This window comes from Lupinus angustifolius, chromosome LG03 (assembly GCF_001865875.1).
Source record: "Lupinus angustifolius cultivar Tanjil chromosome LG03, LupAngTanjil_v1.0, whole genome shotgun sequence".
Taxonomy (NCBI): Eukaryota; Viridiplantae; Streptophyta; class Magnoliopsida; order Fabales; family Fabaceae; genus Lupinus; species Lupinus angustifolius.
The window spans coordinates 46161-71994 of NC_032011.1; the positions used below are offsets into that span (position 1 = coordinate 46161).

At 33.0% G+C, this 25834-nt stretch overlaps 3 protein-coding genes across 5 annotated transcripts; 1 reads left to right on the forward strand and 2 right to left on the reverse strand.

Annotated features, from left to right (window-relative positions):
- LOC109342659 (probable pectate lyase 4) lies at positions 3165 to 17516 on the forward strand. Of its 3 annotated transcripts, none has more exons than XM_019580598.1 (6): positions 3165 to 3524; positions 4787 to 5138; positions 5222 to 5432; positions 5534 to 5602; positions 6811 to 7062; positions 17470 to 17516. In XM_019580598.1, the coding sequence occupies exons 1-5, from the start codon at positions 3254 to 3256 to the stop codon at positions 7048 to 7050; spliced, it is 1143 nt and encodes a 380-aa protein (XP_019436143.1). In that variant the 5' UTR covers positions 3165 to 3253; the 3' UTR covers positions 7051 to 7062; positions 17470 to 17516. The 3 variants fall into 3 exon arrangements, with proteins under 3 accessions (XP_019436143.1, XP_019436145.1, XP_019436142.1); XM_019580600.1 differs by lacking the exon at positions 17470 to 17516 and adding an exon at positions 7367 to 7477 and having other exon boundaries at positions 6811 to 7052; XM_019580597.1 differs by lacking the exon at positions 17470 to 17516 and having other exon boundaries at positions 6811 to 7361.
- LOC109342661 (60S ribosomal protein L35-like) lies at positions 9117 to 12475 on the reverse strand. The gene is made up of 4 exons (XM_019580602.1): positions 12339 to 12475; positions 12110 to 12245; positions 11202 to 11358; positions 9117 to 9399 (listed from the first exon to the last, which is right to left on the reverse strand). The coding sequence occupies exons 1-4, from the start codon at positions 12340 to 12342 to the stop codon at positions 9325 to 9327; spliced, it is 372 nt and encodes a 123-aa protein (XP_019436147.1). The 5' UTR covers positions 12343 to 12475; the 3' UTR covers positions 9117 to 9324.
- LOC109342660 lies at positions 15428 to 19877 on the reverse strand. The gene is made up of 4 exons (XM_019580601.1): positions 19693 to 19877; positions 18907 to 19083; positions 16467 to 17117; positions 15428 to 15732 (listed from the first exon to the last, which is right to left on the reverse strand). The coding sequence occupies exons 2-4, from the start codon at positions 19010 to 19012 to the stop codon at positions 15605 to 15607; spliced, it is 885 nt and encodes a 294-aa protein (XP_019436146.1). The 5' UTR covers positions 19013 to 19083; positions 19693 to 19877; the 3' UTR covers positions 15428 to 15604.

The following is a 25834-nucleotide window of genomic DNA, read 5'->3' on the forward strand; positions in this document are numbered from 1 at the left end:
TGAAACCATAGTGCCTTTTGTTGCACTTTGAACACCAGGGGTGTGTGGGGTTGTTATTGTTCCCACCCGAAGGACTCACTCGACTGTTGTTGTTGCTAGTGCTGCTATTGTTGTTCCCTTGTTGGAAGTCCCTATTGTTGTAAGGCTTGATATTACTCGGTTGACTCCCAGAGGATGAAGCGTAAGGTTTCTGGTTGCGGTTGAAGGATCTTCCCCTTCTAAACCCTTGTCCAGAGTTCCTCTGAGGACCGTAGGAACTTGCAGGTTGTACGACACTATCCAGTGTCGCATTCCTCGCCTCAACGCTCTCTTCATAGAGCCTGCATCTATTTATTATGAATGGTGAATTACCAATCTTAGGATCTTGAATCTCATGATTCTCACATATAGATATATAAAACAAGGATACAATATCATACCTCAATTTATGTTCTTTGATATACCTTTTGAGAGAGGTGGTATGATGATCTTCCTCAACCAAATCCTTAAATCCTTTTGGACCTTCGTTTTCTCTATATTGGAGAGAGATGAAAACTATTTGTGATTTGGTGTTATGGGGATTGTAATTGTTCCTTATGTGTTAACTTATATGGTTTCCATTATCCCCTATAAGCCAATTGTTTGGGTATCCACTCATTAAGTTCATATTCGTTATAGTTTCAGAAGTCTTATATGTTGTTGGTAAATAGACTACTTGTTTTGTAACCCAAAATAAATAGCTGATATAATTGTATTAAATATATGATTCCACCTTAATTAGAAATTATGAATTTCTAACAATTACAACTCATCAAATCAGTAAAAATCTCTTGTATAAAAGGAAGACTGAATGTAGCCTTTAGTGAACAAGAAGATGAACCAATATAAAAACTGGTGTATCTCTACTCTCCTCTGTAATCCTCATTGTTATTTCTATACTTTTATTTTCTGCATCTTAATTTCCACTGCACTATACTCTACTTGTTTAAATTTGCAAAAAATCCTTAATTATGTAGAAAACTAATTAACCCCCACCCCTCTTAGTTTGCCATCTTTTACTTACATTAAATTATAATTTGTTTATGTATGTATATATCAATGTCTTATAGTTAGTATTATTTTTTCAGGTAAATTTTGGGAGGAAAAACAAGATTCAAACTAGAGAAGTCCAAGAAAAATTGTAACACTACATTCGTTTACGGTTGGATCGAAATGATATTCCAAACATATGGAACTTCCATATGAATGGTTGAATAGACGAAATATGATAAATATCTCTCATTGAGCGGGAATGAGACAAGATGCTAGGATTTTGGGTTGAGTATTTTCGTTGAGTGGGAATCCTATCGTTGAGCGAAAATATTCAAATTTCTAAACTTTAAAAGGGAAAAGGATAGATTTGGCATAGAGTAGACACATCAAGATTGTTCACATTGTTGGTTCTCTTTTAGTGTGGAGGGAAATCATATTTTCTATAACAAACATCTACAATATGTTACATCTTGTTATAATATATGTACACTTCGAAATTTAAACCTTCTCCAACATGTACTCTTCTATTATTCACACTGGATCCTCTGGAGAAACTGCTTGAACTATCTCCTTTAAAACTTCCCCTACAAGAAAATATTGGACAGTATTGGCCAAGATCATTGCTTCATCCACTATTACATTCAATTGTCTTTCTTGTTGCATCAATAAAGAGAAAACTTTGTTTATGTAAGGCAATGATTCCATTAACATGATTTGTGACCTTATTGTAATATATTATTCATTAAGACCTTTCAAGAATCTAATCACATAGTAACTTTTTCTATAGGATATGATAATTGGAACTAGGTCACAAGTGCAACAAATTTTACTATTGCGACAAAGAATTGGCCTAAAGTTATCCAATTCTCGCCACAATTGTTTTAGAAGTGTAAAATAAGCATTAACATATAGATTTCCTTGTTTAGAACTATATAACTCTTCTTGCAATTCACTAATCCTAAAGATGTCATCTTAATAATACTTTTCTTGAAGATCTCTTTGAACTGCAAATGCAATTTCTAACTAAAGAACACTTAGTGCAATGGTTTGATCAGAAGATTAATTTATCCAAGATAACACAAGAGTGTTGCATCAATCTTAACCTACAAAAGAGAATTAGTAAAGGAGGATTTGGAAGATTGCCATCAACAAATTGTACATTGTTCTATGACTTCAATACAATAGTCATTGCTCTATACCAGCAATGGTAATTTACACCCACCAATGAAGCTAAAACAAGAATAACCTCTGGATTTTCATCGAGATGCATATAGAACATATTTCATGGTTCATTAAGTGGAATCAATGCCATTATAGAAAAAATATGAAAAAAATGAACCAAGAACAATTTGATTCTTTGATGAAGGAAGAAGAGAAGTGGAAATGTGTAACAATATTTCTTTATAGAAGGTTTGATACCATCTTACAAATAGTTATGCCATGGAAATAATTTCAAAGAAAAAGTTGGATTTGTAGTTGTGAAAGATTGAAAAATAAAATACAACATAACTTTGGAAATCTTTTGAGTGATTCTAATTAAACTGAAAAGTTATGATTACAACTATATATTTTAAAATGGAATTAAAACTCATAATAATTGAATTCAAATTACAAGCTTCCTTTTGCTCTTCAAACTTTTGAATTACAAGCTTCCTTTTGCTCTTCTAACTGGCCAAACTCACTCCTCAATTCTGCATCCAAGCTTTGATAGTTTGCTTGATTTTCTTGGCCTATGTTCTTAAAGTTGGTTGCTTGTTTGACAATTTTGAAACAATTTTTTTCATGACTTTTGGTATGAAAAAAAAATCCTTATATAACTTTTTCTCAAAACTTATCTATTTTCATTCCTTTCCATTCCCCTTGTGGGATCCATCCGAATGAATAAAAATATTATAAGAAAAAATATATCCACTAATAATGTATGAGTTTTATACATTGTCATTATATTATTTATTATTTATATTTAATTATGACCAACTCTTTAAATAATAATAGATAATATGTGGACAGTGTATAAATGTTTAAGTCAATAATACATGGATAAGAATTTTATGAGGTGGTTTAAGCAGGATCCAAATTTATAGGATCCAAATCCGTTGAAGAGTATGGCTAGAATGATAGATATTTTGGGCACTGTCGGTAACATAACAAAGACAGACATAACCACATTAGTAACTCATTAAAGTGTTGAGTTTTCAGTTTCCACTTGAGTTGCAACAGAATATAGTAGCTGATATCATAAATGGGTAACTCACATGGCCATCGTCACAAACACCGTAACTCCCTTCATCCTCCTCCGACATATAAATATGATTCTCAACCTCAACAGTTACCATTACCGATCCCAATTCCCCAAGGTACCTCCAATTCCAACAACAACAACATGATATCTTTGCCTTATACTCACCTCGACTCCACCACTCTCAGAGCCCTCGCCGGAAACGCTGAGGGCTTTGGTCGCTTCGCTATGGGTGGCTTTCACGGTCCCCTTTATCATGTCACTTCTCTATCAGGTAAATTATTTATTTATTTGTATATATTTGTTTTAAAAGATGAGTCTCCGAGCAATAGTAAAGTTCTTTCCTTGGTGACTAATGAATTTAGTTCAAATCCTGGAGGTTGTCGTCTAGTGTCCTCTATTATGAGTGTAAAGCTGCCAACATCTAACTCTACTGCAAAATGAGCCTACGGCTGCCCTTTTTATTTACATATATGCATGTTTAAAACTTATCTTAATTTCAACATTTTGTTTACTCTAGTTGCTAAATGAATCAACTCTCTCATGTGTTATTTCTCAGTACACCAATTACTTGTTCTATTCTTATGATTTTGTTTTCCATTAAAGACAACATGTATAACAATAATAATTCATCAATGAATTCAATATATTGTGTTTTTTTTAACAATAGCACAACTCCACTAGCATACCTAAAGAACAGCGCTCTGAGATATTTTAGAATTTAAGACTATAAAACAAATTTCATAGCCATCAAGGCCAAGCATAATAGGTATATGGTTGTGTTGGTTAAACATTATCTCAGCGGTTCGAGCAGTGGCGGATCCACGACCCGACAGGGGATATAAGTTGGGTGCAAAAAATATTAACTATAAGGAATAATGTGTACAGATATTTTTTCATGGTCTGCATATGGTCATGAAAGTGTGGCTCTGCCACTGGGTTCGACCCTGTCTACCTAGTGCACACCAAAAAGAAAAAAATCATAGATCTTGATTCTTATTCTTGATTGAGCACACTAATAGAATATTGTGTGTCTCTCCTCTTGTCCCCATGTGACCATATGAGAGATCGATTCCCTACTTGTTGATTACTTATAACTGAACACTTAAATATGTCTGGTGTCTTCCAATTCACTGCAATCTTTTTTTACTGGTTAAGCTTGGGTACAACTTTTCCCCTTTAAATGTCTGTTTTGTATTAAAGCAATGTTCCCATGAGTTTTGAAAGGAAGGAATAACCGAATAAATCAAAGCATTGATTCTATGGCCTTCTTTAAATTTAGGGAAAGTTGTACTGGTCATTAAAAAAAGGAATTTTAGTGGCTGGATAGTTTTATCCAATACCCCTTTTAATTGACTTTTCTGTAACTCCTAAGTCCTAATTATATCAGCTCACTGTTTTTTCATATATTCTATTATCATTTGAGAGATGGAGAGAGAGTAGATGTAGAAAATTAGGTATGCTGGTTTGCAGTAATTTCATTTGGTGCAGACAAACTATTTGTAACATTCACATTTTAGATTCTTTTGACTGCAGATGATGGACCGGGATCACTACGTGACGCTTGTCGCAAAAAAGAACCTTTGTGGATTGTGTTTGAGATATCAGGCACTATTCTTCTCTCGTCATACTTGAGTGTATCATCATACAAGACGATAGATGGTCGGGGCCAAAGGATTAAGCTCACGGGAAAGGGTTTGCGGCTGAAGGAATGTGAACATGTGATAGTTTGCAATTTAGAGTTTGAAGGAGGCAGAGGGCCTGATGTTGATGGCATTCAGATCAAGCCTAACTCAAAGCACATATGGATAGATCGTTGCAGTCTCCGGGATTTTGATGATGGGCTGATCGATATCACACGAGAAAGCACAGATATTACTATTTCAAGGTGAGATGAATTGCTTATATTCGAAGTTCTCTTATATTTGGCCTTTTATAGTATTAATTGTAGAAATTTTCCTCCATCTTCAGGTGTCACTTTTCTCAACATGACAAAACAATACTCATTGGAGCAGATCCCTCACATGTTGGTGATAGATGCATGAGAGTCACTATTCATCACTGTTTTTTTAATGAGACTCGACAAAGGCATCCTCGTGTTAGATATGCGAAAGTACATCTGTACAATAATTACACCAGAGGCTGGGGCATATATGCTGTCTGTGCAAGTGTGGAATCCCAGGTTATTATATGTTAGTTGATTAGAATTGCTGTTAGGGTCAATCTCAAGGCATGTTTTCTATAATATACTAAATTATCATTTGCAATATATTTTGGTACCAGATATTCTCGCAACATAATATCTATGAAGCAGGACAGAAGAAGGTGGCATTTAAGTATCTTACTGAAAAGGTATGTCTGATTCTTATGTTAAATGGGCAGGCAATATTTTAGCTTTAAAGTTGAATTGGAAATACTGATATTATCAGCAATGCTGTATAGCTCTTACTTTTCAGTAAATATGTTTCCAAAGGATCTTGCAGTAATGGTGATGAAGCATGGAAAATTAGTTTGTGATTGCATATTGGTTTGTATATGATAATTTTGAGGTTGTAGTAGGTGGTTTGATGTAAAAATTCTATGATACACAATTCGTGGGTAGTGCAACTATTATATTAGTTATTTGTCTTACAATAGGTTGCCTAATTTCTTTTCTCTCCTATAGTATTTGTAGATATTATCTATCCAAAATGTCCTCATTACAGGCATTCAGTTTGTCCATAAGTGTATTGCAGATAGCAATAGTGTATTGGAGATATTTATTAAACACACTCTGGTTTTTTTAGACTGTAAATCATTTTTAGAAAGTTTTGCTTCTAAGAATGTGTGCATTCCAGTCTAAAGCTGTTTCTGTTATTATTTCATACCTAATATCATCATAAAATTCTCAACCATATCAAATTATGGAGTTCCTTGCTCCAATCCATTTTGACACTTTCACCTGAGTCACCTTGTGGGGCATTGTTCACTGGCAGCATTACATTTTTTCTAATTTTGGTAAGGTGCCTTGTGACCTAGAGGTTAGAGGTCGTGGTTTCAAATTCGATAAGCAGCATTTTCGCTTGTGAGGTTGAGGGTAAGGCTACACATATCTACCTTCCTCAGATCCTACTAGGTGGGAGCCTCGTGCATGGTCTGCTCTATTTTGAGGGGACTAAAAACAGTTTTGTTCTGTGATGATTCAGCCAAGGTTGACATGTTTCCAAATAACAACATTCATAGGCTCAGAGTTGAAATTCTCTAGCCTGCAAGGTTTTTGTCATATCTAAACAGGAACAATTTTTTCACTAAAAATGAAGATTATACTTTATGTATCTTCTTTTGGATGATGTTGATTTTGATGTTTGGTTGCTTACCACTTTTTTTATTCTTGGGGAATAAAAAAACATGATCGACTAAAACCAAAGCAGCACTGCTACAGAGTAGTATCACTCAAAGCACCTTTTTATGCCGAAGTAATATGATTGAGTGCTTAGCATGTTGGATGAACTATTATAACAAAACTATATCTGCTGGCTCCTTATTTGGATAACAAAACTGAATTCGTGACATCGCCGCAGGCAGCGGACAAGGAATCGGGAGCAACTGGGCAGATAAGGTCAGAAGGAGACTTATTTTTAAATGGAGCTCAACCAGGGCTAATGAATGAGGATGTTGGATGTAACATGTTTCATCCCAGTGAATATTATCCCACATGGACGGTGAAACCTCCTACAGATGATCTAAAACAACTTCTACATCACTGCACTGGATGGCAATCTGTTGCGAGGCCACCGGATCAAACAGCTTGTGCCGAATAGAAGTAAGGTGTTGTATAGATACATTACTAAATGATCTGATTGATCAAATGCCCCCCAGGTCCATCATTGCAAGTTACTTTCATTTGATGTGTATGTATGTGTGAACTGTTGATGCTCATCTTGCTGAGGCTACTTGTTTAGTGGAGTTACTTCTCATACACGTAACAGTGTGGTCCCTTACTGAACCGGGACCAGAAAGTTATTTAATATAACAATGATATTATGATTGTCAGAACATTGGTGTGGATTAGTGATTCCTCATTATTGAATCATATCTCTATAAGTGATTGGGACCCTATTTTGTTGATTAATGCAAGGTTACCTTCTTGGTGAATGCAATCTATCTAGTTCCAATATCATCATCTTAAGTTGATGATATCTGTAACCATAGACCCATTTTCAAGAACAAAAACTGGTAGCCACTTTCTCGCTTTAGTTATTAAATTGAAGTTTGGTAGTTACATTTGAGTATTTAAATGATGCATGATTCACCAATAAGGTGTTGGTCTAGTGGGGTAAGGTCCTACTAGATCCTCAGAATGACTAAAAGGTCAAGAATTTGATTCCTGAGAGCGACATTGTTGGGAGTGGCAACCACCTTCCCCAAAAGAAAATAATTTTTTACTCAAAAGTGTGAAAAAATAATCTTGGTAATACCAAAAAAATGTTGTACTACTAGGCATCCATAATGAATTATCTGGAGTTTTAGGAATGGTTGAATATCTATACTAGTGTAGTGTGGAAATGGACTCTGTTCTTCACATTTGTTCAGAATTTAACTTTGCAAGAAATGGCAATGAATTCCTAATTCTAAGCCATTATTTTCAAAAAGGCAATGTGTCTTTTAATCTGATTCAAACAGGTAATGTTAAAGTATAAATGTTGGAAAGAGGTATATATACCATTCTTTGTATATGATTAAGCTAACATCTAGATTCAAGACAAATTCACATCAAATAAAGAGGATATAGAATAAGATAAACATTTTTCATATAGTACGATCATATTATGATAATAGTGACGGTGGGATGAAGAAAATTGTAGTACCATATTTTACTCATGTATAACTCAGCTCCTGGAACATAAAAAACAGCAGGTAATCCAGATAGGATACTATCTGTACTGATATATATAATGGATAATGTACTGATTATGTATAAATATTTATAATACATAGATTACACTCATATTTTTCATGAAATAAACTCTTTGTTTATATGTTTACGCCCAGGAAAGAAGCTTCTATTAGATTGTTTATGTTAACCGTTATTATTGAAGTTATTTTAATATGATATATTTTGGATTAACACAACATTATCTTATTTAGTAGTTTTACTTATCTTATCTTGTTATTTATTATTTGGATCGTTATTATCTTATGCCTATATAATAAATTATATAGGCTAACTCATATCCGAGTTTGACTTATCTTAACCATCCTAAACTTCTACACACCTCTGTCTGAATATAAAATTGTTAAAACTCATCCTAAAAATATTGTTTAAAATTCTGATACTTCAACATAGTTTGTAGGCATCAAAATCAATATTCTAACTTCCTAAAAACATATTGAAGTAAAAGCATCACTAAAAAGCTTTAAAATATATGGACATGGGTACATCTTTTTTGGTAATTTAGGAAAGAAACAAGCTAAGGCCTAATCACCCAAACACTTTATGACATCAATAAACAAGTTTGTTTTTTAAGCTCATGAGGAATTGTATTAGGAAAACTATTAGAAGGAAGTGATCTGCCCAGTGCTTTTACTAGGGAATAACAAGTTATGAAAAGAGATATATGCTCTTGAAAAGTTTAACAAATTAAAATGTCAGTAAACATAATTACATGAAAGATGCTACTGAGCCTACACCTAGATTACATCGATAATTCTCACTATTTAGAAACATTGTTATACGTCAACAACGAACAAGTTTTGGCATCAGCTCACAAACATTTTATCGTATAATTATATTATGATAGTTTAATTGCTTCATTTGTTTATGTAAAATTTGACTTCAACTTCAGTGCGCAAATTATGTGATATTTCCCCCAATTTCTAAGTAAAATAAAAAACAAGCAGAATTTCTTGAAACAACTCTGATTCCAACATTAAACCTCAAGAGCTCGGAAGAGTGGCTGCAGACAAATACAAAGTTGGAAGGTGTCTGGTTCGAAAATTTGGAATGCTGCCACAATGGCAGAGTAACAAAACCACAATTTCAATATCATTCAATTTACTGGTCTAAAAATGCACAACTCAAAAGCAATTGAAGTCTAAACTTTGATTGCATACTTCCTTATTGGAAAGTACAATTCCTTCTTTTTCTCCCGTTCCGTCTTCAATGATGCCTGCACCAACATAGAGGGGAAAAGATGAAGAAGCATAACAGTTGGAGAAGTATTAAAGTCAGTACAAATGAGAATATCAGATCAAGCACACACACCTACCCAATTGAGGAAGCTATGATTTAGAATAAACAAATATTTCCAAAATTCCAAATATTGTTTTTAACCACAAAAAATATAGTCTCTTCTGATCTAAAGATATAGGATCCAGTTTACTGCAGGAGCAGCATGACGAATAACTATAAAGCTATAAAGCACGGATTCGTCAAACACTCTCACGTGTCAGTGTCCGACACAGATATGCTTGGATTCGCGAAGGATACGTATCCATAGAGTATCCAAAAATTAAAAAATAAAATAAAATAAATAAATATTAAGACAAGTATCCGATTCGTTTTCAATAAAATATAGGATATATGGATTCGTTTTCAGTAAAGTATAGGATATATAGATTTGTTTCCAATAAAATAGGATAAGATGGATTCTTTTCCAATAAAAGAGGATAATATAAATTCTTTTCCAAAAAAAAAAAACAGGATAAGATAGATCCATTTTCATTAAAATAGGATAAGATATATTTGTTATGGAGAGCAATGATTTTAGGATAGATTCGTTTTCATTAAAATAAGATAAGATAGATTTGTTATGGACGACAACGATTTTAAATTTCCATTATATTTTTTACTTCGGATATTTTGATTTACATTTATAATTTTATCATATTATGTATTTTTATTATTTTATACACGTATCCCTGACCATATCGTATCCTGTATTTTGGAAAAAAATATGTGTCGACGTATCGGATACGTATCGTACCCGACACACGTATCAGTATCCGTGCTTCATAGCTATACAGCATCAGAAGAACTATACAATGAGGGGTATAATAATGCAAGTAGGATATACAATAAATAACAGTGCCATCAATGCACGGAACAAAGATCTATATATTAAAAATTAGTGTATCCTCTTACTAGTCTGATTATGGTATGAATTTTCCTAAATTTCAACAGAAATTTGAAGGTTAACAAGCGTTAGATAGGAAAATGAATTCCTTGGCATGTCATCCAGAAATAAGAACTACCTTATTGTTTCACACAGTAAATAGTATCATTTCATAACAGCTAAAAAACAAACAAGATAGGGTGCCATCACAGGGATCACATCTTCTGTCCCATAATTTGTCCATTCCATATACCATAAGCTATGATTGGTTAAAAAAATACTTAATAATTCAATGTTAACTTAAATAAAAAAATTTCAACCAATCACAAACCTATGGCACATAGAGTAGTACTCATTGTGAGACAGCAGATGTAAACCCGCCATCACACCATGAAGCTGGAAACATAGTATTAACTATTTTCAGTGAATTTTGAAAGGCAGACTGAAATTTGAATGAACAAATGACCATTCTGAAAATGTAAAATAAAATAACGCCAAACAAAGCATTCAAACCCAAACAAGCCCAACAATGAAAAAGAAACGGTCACAGATGATCCACCTAAACAAAAGAATGAAGTGTATGTTTTCTGCCACAAAATTTTGAAAAAATATTTTATTTCAAAGATTGCGGAATGAAATAGAATTGAATGTAGTAGAACACAATTACCATATGTTGTTTTTGTTGGAATGGAAGGAATAATTGGATTCCAGCTCATTTATTTCATTATATATTTTATAACGTTCAAAAAAATATAACCTAGTATCATTCATTATATTTAGAATCATTCTACACGTTTCTATCAGCCTTATAACTTATAATCTGATCTAACCAACAGTGCGAAAAGAAAACAACAAACCTGGTGTTTGGTGAGGCGTCTACGAATAGCACGTGTTTTTTTGGGACGAAGATCAAGAGGCAAATACTTCTTATTCTTATAAGCCTCTCTGAGAGCCGCTTTCTGCTTCTGTGAAATCACTGTCAACACTTGCGCAATGTTCAGCCTTACCACCTTGCTGCATGAATCAAATACCACAACCCACAAATCAATCAAACTGCATCTAAAATCTAAACTCAAAAAAACACTGTAACCATGTACATGGTTTAGAAAAATATTGTGGTTATAGTTTCAGAAACTCCCAAATCCTTGCCCTTTCAGATAATTACAGCCTCATATGTGACCACAATTGCAGTTACAATATGGTTTCGATCAATGATGTCAAAATAAGACCATACCAGCCGGTTCAACTGGAAAATCGGCAAACCAATCCCCATACTAGTACGGCAAACAATTATATTAGTCATACAATCATACCAAGCATCTTGGTCCATTCTCAATTAAAACGTATTGATCATACTGATCGATTTTCATTTAACATTATTATTTTTAATGAAGGTGACTTAATTCTTACCAAAATTTGGTATAGATGATCAAACACACAATTATTAATTTTGTCGATACTTCTAAAACATTCTATCTCAATTATTACCTACTACCAAGTGACACATCTTGTTTTAAGAAATGATATAAATAAAAATAATTATTATTTTTTATTGATTTTTCAACTTAATGTATATCTAATTTCATTTAATTAGTGAAGCACCAGTTCAACCGCTATACCGTCATGCTACTATCCTGGCCGGTTTGATGATGAGTACTATATTACTAACAATACTGATTTCGATAACTCCTAAAACCTTAACCTATACCTAAATTTAAAACCTTACGGAAACAATTAGAAATGAAAGTAGCCGAATTGGACTTACATTTTGGAGAGTTTATTAGGGGCACCACCGGTGACCTTAGCGACCCGGAGAAGAGCGAGCTCAGCCTTCAGATCCTTCAGCTGGTTCAGCAGCTCCGCCTTTGTCTTGCTCCTAAGTTCGTAAACCTTAATCCTCGCTTCAATTCAACAACATCAAAATTTTCATTTCAGATCAAATGTGAAAAAATGTTACAATTTTTTAATCATTATAGTTTATGCGTGAGGCTTACCCATTGTTTTGGAACCACACGCAGCTGTGAAATGCAGCAACTCCTAAAACCCTAGAATCGGAGGCACAAAAGGTTAACGATGAACCTTTATATATGTCACTTGGTTTTTATTTTCTGATTGGAATTGATTGGGCGATAGTTAGGTGGGCTTGCGTAGAGTATTGCTACTTTGGGCTTGAGTTATATACCTTAATCTATTATATATTTTTTTGTAAGAGAAATGGTATCTTTTATCTTTTTTTAGTAATGAATCACCCCATTTGGGATTCGTGGTTGTCCCTCCTAATAAATGTTGCTTCCAGGAATCGAACACTCGACCTTAGAAATTCATGACACTTTATAATAATAGATCAGTGTCTTGTTGATTATTAATTTATTATCAAGAATCTCTATCCTATATTCTATAATATATAAGGTTTAACATGTATGTGATTACAGCATACTGGATGCACTAAATGCATACAAATTGAAACAACAGATATAACAAAAAAAAAATGATGATTTTATCCTTTTTCCTAAAATTCTTGGTGGTGTGGAACCCATTATTAAAATAGTATTATATCGGCCGGTTCAGATAAGTGAGTCAGTCCTTATATTAGTATGAACTGATAACTATACCAAATATGTAATTAAATCGATCAAAATTGGAATATTGAAAAATATTGATTAAATTGTATTGTATTGTACTAGATTATGAATGAAAAATTAATATTTTCAAAATGACACAATAAAAATTCTAATTCATAAACTCAATAATTATTTGTATCATAGGTAGTATGTTTGTTTATATATTATAATATATAACTTAATTATTATGTTGTTCAATTAGTAAATTACTGGTTGAAACACTAAAATCTAGTACATTAACCGATATGATAAGACTTATATGATATTAAAACACTAGTGTGACCAGGTTTTTCGTTTTGTAAGTTTCTTTTTGTATATGTTGTCATGTTATATGTTATTTCATTAGCATATAATATGATCTGCTTTAATAAATGTAATTCCATTTCTTTTTTATTATAGATGTAATAGGCCATGTTGTCCAAAGAGGTAACTTGAAAGAGCTATGAAGAATGGTAAAAAGTTCATGTTATTCGAAATTTCTCTCGAGTATTTTAATATGTTTCTTCTGTATTTATTTATGTAAATTTCAATATTATATTAATTATATATACTTTGAATATTTTGTAATTAGCAACAATACAAAACATAGTTAGATATATTCTATGGGGTGAATTTGCTGATGAAATTCATGAATATCTGCACAAAGAATATTTAATTAGTCCTGTTGTTGTTCAGATGTGCGAGTTAAACTTTTCTGGAGGTACATTTCTTTCAAATTGATGGTTTGGTTACCCTGTTTTTGAGTACAAAATTTTGATTGTTTTGAATTCTCTAATTTTTTCTCATGGTATGATGGGTATCTCCGATGCTTATAATGGTACGAAATTGTTCATCAATCCTAATTTGAAAGAAGTTTCATATTACAGGCAATGGTGTCTGTTAAGTACATAATATGCACAATATTTACGCTTTCACAATATTACAATGGTGTCTATTATATACATAATATGCATAATATTTACGCTTTCACAATATTGGGACATTGCTTTCACAAATGTGGTATGCTTATAATAGATTGCAAGGAAAGACACCACATAAGAGAAAAAGATGTACGCAGTAATATACTATCATTACATTATTCATGTTTAATACTCTTAAATAAAAGTAATACAAATGAAATATTGATAATGTAGTAACTGTATATAAATATTTATAGTTCTAGGGTTGAGCAGAACTTGGCCCTACCTGCTTACTCGGTACGGCCCTATCATGATCAGACCCGAATAGGATCGGGTCTAGGGCTAGGTTTGGGTTCAAAGATTAGATCTGATCAACATTTAGGGCCACTTAGAGACCAAACATGTCCCGTCCCGACCCGTCCCTGGTCATTTACTAATAATGTTTATATGTGTCTCTATTCAAATGTGTACAGAGTAATTTAACTTTTGGACCGAAAGTATTATTGATTTTCTAATTTTTCATCATATATATATATAATTAATAATATATTTAGTATGTCAAAATTACATATTCATAATAATAAATAATATTGAGAAGACATTATCTAAAATGTAAAATGAGTATACATTATATTTAATTGGGTCTAAGGCTGAGTTTAAGTTTAAAGGTTGACCCGATCGATATTTTTGGTCGGATTAGCTTCGAGTCTAAGGTCGAGTCCGGGTTCAAAAAAAATGACTTAACCAACATTTAGGGTAGGATAAGGACAAACCTTAACTCGTCCCAATGTTCACACTTATTTTCGCATGGCCATTTGTATGTTGCGATATATCAAGAGTTAAGTAACGTATTGATTTGAAAATGCATGATTATAATGGTGAGTTTTCAAAAACACATATGAGCATCTTCTATGAGCATCTTACAAAGTTTTCTATTTATGTTCTCTAAAATACAAACTCAAACACCTCAAGTAAGTGTCTTCTACAAATTTAGTACCAAGTCCTTTTTTATGGCTTATTTTTGTTAGCATATGTTTGCTGTACTCCCCATATCTTCTCTTCATCATATGATTCTCTATCTCATCCATCTAAGGACAGTATAGGGAGAAATAAATAGATTAAAAAATCTTTTACTTTTATTACCTACTAAAAACTAATTCACAAACATATATCTAAAGGTTAGTTTGACAGTTGGATTTTGGAGAGGAAAAAACAAAAAGAAAGGCTTGGAGTCATACAATACACTTGTGAAATGATTCTCAAGTTTCCCATTTTCTCCCCCTCTAAAATTCAACTCCCAAACAAACTATAAAGAATCGGGAAAATAAAAACAAAAACATCCTACATATCCAACATTTCAAATCACAAATAAGTTAGCCATTTTGATGACAAATGTTAAGGACACTTTAGTAAACTAATTTGACGATCACAACTGTTTTAGGATCATTTGGGTTTTTTCAGAAGTAGAAAATGTCTGTAAAGTTTCATGGTCTAATTTGGGTGTTTTTCTTTTTATAATAAGAGCTGATTTTTAACATGGGGATCTTTTATGAACATATGCAATAATGTTAAGAGAGAATGTTTCAAACAATACATATTGGTAAATTATTTACCTAACTAGTTATATACACGAGGTTAGGATATACAAAACGTGAAGGCCATAACAAGAAGGAATATGCTCCAGCAAATAGAATCTTAAATTAATTCAAACGTGATAGTGCCTCTACTCATGCTCAATGTTCATGTTTTCTGAATGTTCCAACTTCTCCATTTCAAATTGCTAAGCCATCCAAATTGAATCAAAGGTTGCCCAAATTGCTTCATATTCAGAAGTTGCTTTCTGTAAGGAATCAGAAAATTCCTAACTCCTGTCATTCATAAAGCAAAAAGAAGTTGGCATACATGACAAAAGCAACTCCAAAGCATAATATAATATAAATACAACTTCTAAGGGTTAGTTTGGGAGTTGGATTTTGGAGGGAAAAGAATGGAAAGTGAAGGCTTGAGAGTCATGAAATACACTTGTGAGATGACTCACAAGACTTCCTTTTTCCTTCATTCCCCTCCAAAATCCAACTCCCAAACAAACCCTAAGGGTCTATTTGCGAGTTGAGTTTTAGAAGGGAAGGAAGAGAAAAAGAAGGTTTCAAAGCCGTCTCACTCATGTATTTTATGGCTTTTACACATTTCATTTCCTTTCATTCTCCTCCAAAATCCAACTCGCAAACATACCCTAAAGGAATAACACTATTTGATCATACCATTGATGCACATGGTCTTCTAAAGATGAGCATAATATAATATAATACAACTTGGAGGGAAAGGAAGGGAAAGTGAAGGTTTGAGAGCATGAAATACACAATTGTGAGATGACTCCCAAGCTTTTCTTTTCCCTTCCTGCCCCTCCAAAATCCAACTCCTAAACAGACGCTAAGGGTCTATTTGCGAGTTGAGTTTTGGAGGGGAAGAAATGAAAAAAAGAAGGTTTCAGAGCCATCTCACCCATGTATTTTATGGCTTCTAGGCATTCCCTTTCCTTTCTTCCCCCTGCAAAACCCAAATCATAAACAAACCCTAAAAGAATAACACTATTTAATCATACCGTTGATGCACATGGTCTTGTAAAGATGAGCAATGTTAGGATCCCCTTTTATACTCATATGTGGCTTCTCCAGGCACTCGAGAAAGGCTAAATCAGCTTTCAGCAGCTTGGCTTGATCATGAGTATCATATCCGATATCGTGGCAATAACAACAGAAATCCAACCAATCGATTGGTCGCTTATCCCAAACAAGAGATCCATTGTCTTTCCCACTAGACCAGTTTGGTCCACAGTAATTCCCATATCTAGGGAACAATTGAGAAAGAAATGCTCTAGCCCCTGTATGCCACGGAACCTTACAAACATATGGCTTAAAGCGTAAAGGGGTAACCTCGTTTTCTTTTCCAACATCCCCGCGACTTCGTCCATGCCTCTTTAACTTTGTATTGATAGTAGATGGTCTTTGAAATTTCTCCCCAGCATTATTTGCCCAAGGAAACAGTGAAAGTAAGGACAAGGGCCACCCAGACAATTTGGGATCATCACCAGAATTTTGTTCAGGTTGCTCAATAAAAGCCTTGGTCGAAACAAAAGTTGTTCCGGAATCAGTGTTCAATTGAGGTTTTCCAACATCCCCAATACTTTGTGCATGCCTCTTTAACTCTTCATTGACGGTAGAAGAGGGTCTTCGAAATTTCTCTGCAGCATTATTTGCCAAAGGAATCATTGAAAGTAAGGATAAGGGCCATCCGGACACGTAGGGATATGTTAGAATATATAAGAGTAAATTAACGAGTTTGAGTAAAATAACACAAATTATCCCTTACTTTTTTATAACACTTACACGAACCTGTCATAAATTTTATACTTTCATTTACACTGACCACCCACCTTGTATACAGAGATAAGTGTAATCTTTTAAACAAAAATTGTGATAAATGCAATTAAATTAAACAAAACATGATATATTGTTAAATCCAAATAATATATTAGTCAATATTTCTTTATTATTTTTGGTTCGTTAAACTATATTATAAGAGTGATTTAAACAATATTTCTTTAGAATTGTTGATGCATTTTGTAATTAAAAATAATAAAGATACATTGATTTGTATATTATTTAGATTTGTCTACACAATATATCATGTTTTGTTTAACTTAATTGCATTTATCATATTTCTTGTTTAAAAGATTACACATATTTCTTATGCAGGGGTGATCAGTGTAATAAAAGTATAAAAACTATGGGAGGTTTGTGTATGTGTAGAAAAGTGAGAAGTGGTTTGTGTAATTTCACTAAAACTCAGGAGATGACAGTGTAATTTACTCAATATATAATGTATCTCACAATATCTTAAATTATTGTATAAAGAATATCTAGAAGATACTTAGATATAGAGAAAAAATTCATATTATGACAATTATATCTTAGAGTTATTTAGAGTATCTTAAAATATCTATTAGAATTGAGATTATTTTATCACATCTTTTATGATTTGCTTCTTTATTTAGTTAAAAGTCTAGTACTAGAATAGATAGATGTTAATATTATGTCATTTATATCACATAATCACATCATCATTCATAATTACAATTTACTATTTTAAGAATTCATTTTTCTCTCCTTCAATGTTTAAACCTTATAATTTCAACCTGGTATCAGAGTTGTACGATCCTCTATGACATGTCTCATCACTATTCCGTCATTGAGTTCCAAAATTTTAGAACTCTGATTAATCACATCTCTTCATCATCTAAGTGTGGATGTTTGTCTCTATTGGTTTGTGTCTTCTTTCTTGTGTTTGACACTACTATTAGTTGTGCTCTAATGTTTACATCTTCTCCAATGTTTCTCATGTCAATCTTCTCTTACTAATTGATTATATCAATAGTTTCTTTTCCCACCATTTTGATGGTGCTTTTGCTCCCATTGATGAATCATATTAATAATGACTTATTTTCTAACACGATTATTCTAAAGGTAACTTATGTTGGTTATGATTCCAAGAAGAGTTGGCCCCAACTTTGTTTCAACTATGAGCCATAATTTTAATTTCAAAGATTTTGGGTGCTAACTAATAAGAAGTAAAAAACATTTTTATGCTTTAATGTAACATGCTTGAAGCTTCATAAGCTTTAACTTGAATGAGAGTGTTAGAATATATGAAAGTATCTCAATATATCTTAAATTATTTTATATAAAATATCGAGATGATACTTAGATATTGATAGAACATTTCATATTACGATGATAATATCTTAGATTTATTTAGAGTTTCTAGAAGATCTCTTAGGATTGGAATTACATTATCTTATCTTTTATAATTTGTTTCTTTGTTTATTTAGGAGTTTAGGGTTAGCATAAATAAGGGTAGTGTTATGTCTTTTACATCACATAATCACATCATCATTCATGATAGTATCAATACACTTTAGTATTTTGAATATTCTTTTTTTCTCCTTCCATATTTAAACCCTATAATTTCAACATGATCATTACCAGATTTTTGTTCAGGTTGTTCATCAACCTTGCTAGAAACCAAAGTTGTTCCAAAATCAGTATTCGGTTGAGCTTTAAACCAAGGAATGTTACCAAGAAAGGCCATGTTCACAGTGAAAAATCCTTGTCCCACCAAATTACACTGAAAGCCACCACATGACCAAATAGTTTCCTAACCTGCAAACATAAAAAAAAAACAGCTAAACCACCCATGGTTTAGCCTTAAAAAAGTGATTCTACAATAGTGATTTTCACATATGCAACTACTCTCAAGACAACTGAACTTCACTTTTGTTTTGCAGCTCCAACTTTTTTTAAAAACCTGAATGACAATACTTCACTCTATAGCTCCAACAATCACAATTCAAAACTAACAATGCAAACATCTTATTGAAATATAACTATTGAATACAATAGTTCAAGAGAAACTGAAATGAATATCTCCTTTCCTTCAAGTCTAAGGGTTGAAACCCCCACCACTAATTTGTTGCATTTTCTAAGTTAAAGTTAACAGATCACTAACTGAAAGTTGATATGTCAATTGCTCACAAAGTCTGAAGTTTATTATGCTAGTTCTTTAACTCTTCTATTGCTTCTTATCACATAAATTATGTGTAACAATTTAAAATGTTCAACATAACAAAAAAACATGTCACCATAAAAAACTAAAATATTTCTATCTATATCCACATCTAAACAACATAGAAAACCATGAAAACAATAGTGAGCGCATTTGGTATGAAATTGAAAAGAAAAGGGTTTTCCATCGAGATAAAAAAATGGTACCTGGTTGTGAATGATGAAGCAGAGGCCTTGTGTAATGAAGGCAAGTCAAATATAAGAGGCAGTGGAATTAGGGTTTGATTCTTTAATTTGGGGGTTTTAGGAAATATGAGATTTTTATGTTGTTCATTCCACTGTTGCTTTCAAGTGACAATTCAATTCAGTGTAATTGTTGTAGTGAAATAAAATGACCAAAAAAAAGTTAAAAAGAACCGACGTGGGTCGAACTTATGGAAACGGAGTGAATTATGTTGGACAGAATATGCTGTTGTTTATGTGAATCTTTTGATCATTGTTCTCTGTTCTTGACACTATTATTACATCATCAATTATATTAAATGTCCTAATTTTATCATTCTCAAAGTGAAAAGACACCTTAAATTAATTTTTAAATAAATAAATTGTATAATAATTATTATTATTATCAATGTGTTTCTTAAATAAATAAATTCAATGGGATAAAACATTATCAATATTTGTAAATAAAAAATACACTAGATAATCATTTTTCAAATAAATGATAAGAATGTTACCATTTGATATTAAAATTTTAAAATTGGGATAACATGCTTATGAATTTGTTATTAGACCCTCTCCACTCACACCAAAGAATATAGTTTTCTTCTAACATACAATCATGGCCACTTTAGTTCTCTTTCTAGAAGTTGTGCAACTACACTAGAGGGAATAAAGTTGTATAGTCATTAATGTATGGTTTCACAATAGTTCCAGAGTTTCCGTTCAAAAGTGTCAATTTTTTGTTCTATCATTGCTTGTGTCTTTAAGTGTATGTTAATCTCTAACTTTTGATTACACATTGTCCATATTTTATACTCATTTGTGTGTGAAATACTTTTCTTCTATTCCTTTTCGTTCTATCTTACAATAGTTTTTTTGGCCTTTTATTATATATATTTTTTCATTATGTTTTATTTATCCATTCAATTTATTTACTCATTACTCTAGATCATTTATAAGATTTTTTACTAATAATAAAATATAAATGATAAATATTCGTAAATATTTTAATAACAATTAAATATTCAAAATAATGCTTGAAATATAAAATATATTATCCATTATCAATAATTAATTTAAAATCTCTTAAAATTCATTATAATAAAGATGGAATAAAGATCTTGATTTCACTTATTTTCCTCGTATGATTATGATACATCATTTTTGTTTATTAAAATTTAATTAATAAATTAAAATATATAGATAGTAAATACCAATGTTGTAAAACCCGAGTCGTACATCAATTTGGAAGATGTCTCATATTAGGTTTAAAATGGTTAAACCGTCTGGTTAGACCAGATGACTTCATATATAATTTATCATTTTTATCTATAAATATATAGTTATATATAAACACAAAATTTTATATAATTAATAATTATATATAATTATATGGAAATAATATCTTTCCATCTTTTTTTGGACCGAAGTAAAACAAAACATTAGAGTAATGTTCTAATTTTTTTTAAATTTTCAGTAAACCGTTCAGTTCACTTCCTGTGTTATTGCGGTTCAACCGAGTTTAACATGGTTGGACCAGAATTTCTGCGGTTCAAAGCGGTTCAAACCGTCACTCGATTAAGACTACAAACTAGAGTCGTTTTCAAGTCTGGTCAGTGGTCAAACTGGTTGGACTGTCTGGTCCGGTCCAGTTATCACAATACTGGTAAATACATTAAGGATATAGCAATAATAGTAAAGAATCACTTCTTTTCCTAAATCATCATTTGAATGATTGTGATCCCTCACTTTTGTTCCTTAAAATAATTAAAATATAATCAACTAAACATTTTCTACCTATAACTACGTATTCTTGATTTTCACGTTGCACTTTAGAATATATATATATATATATATATATATATATGTGTGTGTGTGTGATCAAGATGAACTCTTATTAGACACAAAAATAAATAAAAAAATTGACATTTATAAATAGATAAAAGAAGTGAACAAACAAGTTTATGATATAAATTAGTTCATACAATTAGCAAGGATATCATTTCAACACGGATGTACATGGTGCTAATATCTTCCTTGATCCATAATCGACTATCGAACCTAGAACTATAGTTTAAATACTTATGAATTCCAAAATTGGGCATAGAAAAAGTTTTCTAAATTTTGTCCATAAAAACATAATGACAATTCCATATCATTGAAAGAGAGTGAAATTTTCATTTTTCTTACTCTTAAGTCGTGTAATAGGTGTTGACCAAAAACTCGGTCACGACAATAATGTGTTAACAAGCAATGTATATTCATTAAAATCTTTTTTAGATCCAATTTAAAAAAAATTCCCCTCGAAATACTCATATGATTCATTTGCAAGTTGAGTTTTGAAGAGAAATGAAGGAAAATTGAATGATTTTGAGACATCTCACAAGTGTGCTTATGGGCCACAAACTTTTCTCTTTCTTCTATTAGCCTTCAAAAACCAACTCGTAAATATGTCCTTACATTCTATTTTTCACAAATTTTCTTAGTTTCACAAACCATGAAACTTCATTCTCAAACTTCATTCTCAAACCTCATTCCAACTAAACTTAATCATTCTCTCGCACTCCGTCTCCAACCATTCACTCTCTAAACTCTCATTTCACTCTACCTAACATTATTTCTTATTGAGAAAATACTCAATAAAAAAAGTAACATTTTATCATTGTTCATTTTGGTGCTTTATGGTTTCGACATCTCAATCCGGTAGTGATGATGATTAGAACATGATAAAAGATATGGTAGGTATAGTGATGACTATTACTTAAAATTTGGGTCAAACTCGTGGGGTCCGTCTGCCAGCACTTGTTAGACAAACAGAGCATGAAAAATATATTCACTGTACAAAAATGTTTACCCAATAGGCCCTTTTGGCCCGTGAGCTTTTCAAGCGGGCAAAAAAGGGGCTTGCGAGAATTTCAATGACCAATGTTTTGTAGTTCAATACTTATTACAATTAATATTAAAACATTTTTCCCTTACCCACCACATTCTCCTTTAATTTGTTCTTTAACTTCAATGAAAATAAATCTTATAAAATAAACTATATAATTATTCCTCAAGGTAACGCATGATGTGCTCATATATGAGTTGGATAAGTTTATGAAACAAATAGGTTAAGAGCTTGTGATTTATGATCAAATGATTTTGCCATCCATTGTAGCCTATCAACTTGTATGAATTGCAAACAAGAGATTTCAGTGTATACATTAGAATATGAACTTACTTACTTCATAACTTCATATATTAAATGAAATCATGTTCATAATTATTAAGTGTATGGTTTATCATTGAACATAAAGGATATACATTGAGTTTGTTCATTGTTATATTCTTTTTTTATTTTAAAAATATGATAGGGACATAAGATAGTAATTGATGTGGGGATAGAAATACTAGGTTCTTCCATCGGGGAATCGTGTGCCTTAGGAGGCTTTTAACACAACTATGGAGGTTCATGAGGGGCCCAATGAAAAACCTTCATCGGGGTATATGGTAGGCTTAAGGGATAACCTCCCAAACTCTTCGATGGTTTTGAACGAAGGTCCTCTGTTAGAATTGTGGTGGGGCTAAGGCGAAAGGTCTCAGCGGTTTGATCCAAGATTTTAGTCACAATCTAGATGTTAGTTTGCTTATTTTGCTGGAGCCTCACGTTAGTGGTGATGTGGCTAATAAGATCATCAAAAAGTTTCGGTTTAATGGTGGTACGCGAGTGGATTCTATTGGCCGTATAGGTGGTATTTGGGTCCTTTGGCACCTGTCTTTGTGGAAAATAAAGGTCTTGCATTCGGCAAGCCAATTCATAACCATGGAAGTTTAGTGGATGGATGATGCTCCTTGTTTCTCACTACGGTATATGGAAGCCCTCGTATGGCCCATCGTTCAGATTTGTGGAATCATATTCATCAAATGGAAACGACTTTGAATGGTCCTTGGTGTCTCATTGGTGATTTCAATGTTGTGGCCTTTGAGCATGAGAGGGTTGGTAGTGTCAGCTAGAATCCTCCTTAGGGATCTGTCAACTTCGCTAATTTGCTTTTGGATTGTGAGCTTTCTGATCCTGGCTTCATTGGTAGCCCGTTTACTTGGAGTTGTAGGAATCTTAGAGAGCGTTTGGATAGAGTTGTGGTTACCTGACCTTGGCGAACTCGTTTTACGCATGCTAATATTACGCATATGTTTCACTATAAGTTTGATCATTATCCCCTCCTTTTGAGTTTTGTGGATAAGGCTTCTCTCAATAGAAGATGAAGACCTTTCCGTTTTCTTGCTGCTTGGCTGATGCATAAGGATTTCAATATTGTTGCAGACACGGCTTGGCATCCCCACAATTCTTGGATTGAGTCTATCCTTTTTCTCCAAACTGTTCTGACACAATGGAATAAAGATGTTTTTGGTAACATCTTTCAAATGAAAAGAATCCTCATGAAGAAGCTTAATGGGATAGCTCGTAATCAGCATCATGGTTAGTCTTCGAGGTTGCAAGACCTTCAAGGGCAACTTTGGGAGGACTATGAGGAGGTTTTGTACTAGGAAGAGTTACTATGGTTCCAAAAATCTTGGTTAAAATGGCTTGTGCATGGGGATAGAAATACTAGGTTCTTCCATGGATCTACTATCATTAGGCGTCGTAAAAATCATGTGTCCGCCCTTCAGGATGATAATGATGCTTGGTTCGTTGACCCCCCTCTTCTTGAATAACTTGTCTCATCATTTTACGGTAATCTCTATACTGATGAAAACATATATGTTCCCTATTGTCTCTCAGGAGCTTTCCCGACCCTCTCTACGGGGCACCTGGTGGCTTGTGACCTTTCTATAACTGATGAAGACATAAAAAGTGTTGTTTTCTATTGGTAGCTTTCGGGCTCCCGGAAACAATGGAATTCAAGCTTTATTCTACCAAACTCAATGAAATATTATTGGCCTGAATTTGTGTTCCATGGTCAAGGAGATGTTTAGAAATCCTGTTTCTGTTGGGAGTCTTAATGACACTCTTATAACTCTTATTCTTAAACTAGAAAATGTGACGTAGTTGAAGCAATTCCGACCTATAAGCCTCTGCAACGTCTCCTATAAGGTGACCACAAAGATTCTGGCTAATCAACTTCGTTGCATCATGGATCATGTTGTTAGTCCTAACTAGTGTAGTTTAGTACCTAGTAGACATAGTAGCGACAATATCACAATTGCCCCAAGAAGTTATTCATCCTATGAACCATAAAAAAGGCAAGAAAAGGTGGATGGCTATCAAGATAGACTTCGAAAAGGCTTATGATCGAATCAAGTGGAAGTTTGTGGAAGATACTCTCAGAGATGTGGGTCTTCCTATGGTTTTTGTGGAGGTTCTAATGGCTTGCATATCATCTCTGAATATGCAGGTCCTATGGAATGGTGAAGTCCTTCCTTCTTTCAACCTGAATTATGGTATTAGACAAGGTGATCCTATTTCCCCTTACATGTGTGTGCTTTATATTGAGCGTCTTGGGAAAATGATATCTCATGTTGTTCATATGGGTCATTGGAAGGCTATTAAGCTCTATAGATTTGGGCCTAAGTTATCGCATCTCTCGTTTGCGGATGATCTCCTCCTTTTTGCCGAGGCTTCTTTGGATCAAGTTGGGGTGATTCAAACTTGTTTAGATCTGTTTTGTACAAGCTATGGGTAGAAATTCAATAAAGATAAGACTCCAATTTTTTCTCTAAGAATATTCAGGAGAATGTCAGGTCTGAAATTGCTAGGGCTTTTTGGTTTTCTAGATCTCCTGACCTTGGGAAATACTTAGGTGTTCCTGTCCACCAAGCTAGGAGAAGATGTAACTCGTATCAATATATGTTAAATAAGGTAAATCAAAGACTTAGTGCCTAGAAAAGTAGTAACTTATCCTTTGCTGGTAGAATCACTCTCACTAAGTCTGTTCTCCAAGCCCTTCCATCTTATGTCATGCAGACTGCCCCTTCCCATCGCTTTTTGTGACAAGGTTGACCAACTCTGTAGGTCTTTTTTGTGGGGTGACTCACTCAGCTCTAAGAAGGTTCACTGTCTCAATTGGAATACTCTTTGTAACCTAAGCTCTCTAGTGGCCTGGGAATGAGACACACACAACTTGTAAACAAAGCCTTTATGATG

What these genes read in the sequence shown, in the direction of transcription:
- LOC109342659 (XM_019580598.1), top strand. Translation starts at nt 3,254, where the DNA reads ATGGGTAACTCACATGGCCATCGTCACAAACACCGTAACTCCCTTCAT. An exon ending in ACAGATATTACTATTTCAAG is followed by an intron (nt 5,139 to 5,221) that starts GTGAGATGAATT and finishes CTCCATCTTCAG; the next exon opens with GTGTCACTTTTCTCAACATG. An exon ending in TTAAGTATCTTACTGAAAAG is followed by an intron (nt 5,603 to 6,810) that starts GTATGTCTGATT and finishes ACATCGCCGCAG; the next exon opens with GCAGCGGACAAGGAATCGGG.
- LOC109342661 (XM_019580602.1), bottom strand. An exon ending in CCTAATAAACTCTCCAAAAT is followed by an intron (nt 11,359 to 12,109) that starts GTAAGTCCAATT and finishes TGATTCATGCAG; the next exon opens with CAAGGTGGTAAGGCTGAACA. An exon ending in GACGCCTCACCAAACACCAG is followed by an intron (nt 9,400 to 11,201) that starts GTTTGTTGTTTT and finishes ATGTTGGTGCAG; the next exon opens with GCATCATTGAAGACGGAACG.
- LOC109342660 (XM_019580601.1), bottom strand. Translation starts at nt 19,012, where the DNA reads ATGGCCTTTCTTGGTAACATTCCTTGGTTTAAAGCTCAACCGAATACT. An exon ending in ACAACCTGAACAAAAATCTG is followed by an intron (nt 17,118 to 18,906) that starts GTAATGATCATG and finishes TTCCTTTGGCAA; the next exon opens with ATAATGCTGCAGAGAAATTT. An exon ending in CAAGACCATGTGCATCAACG is followed by an intron (nt 15,733 to 16,466) that starts GTATGATTAAAT and finishes TATGAATGACAG; the next exon opens with GAGTTAGGAATTTTCTGATT.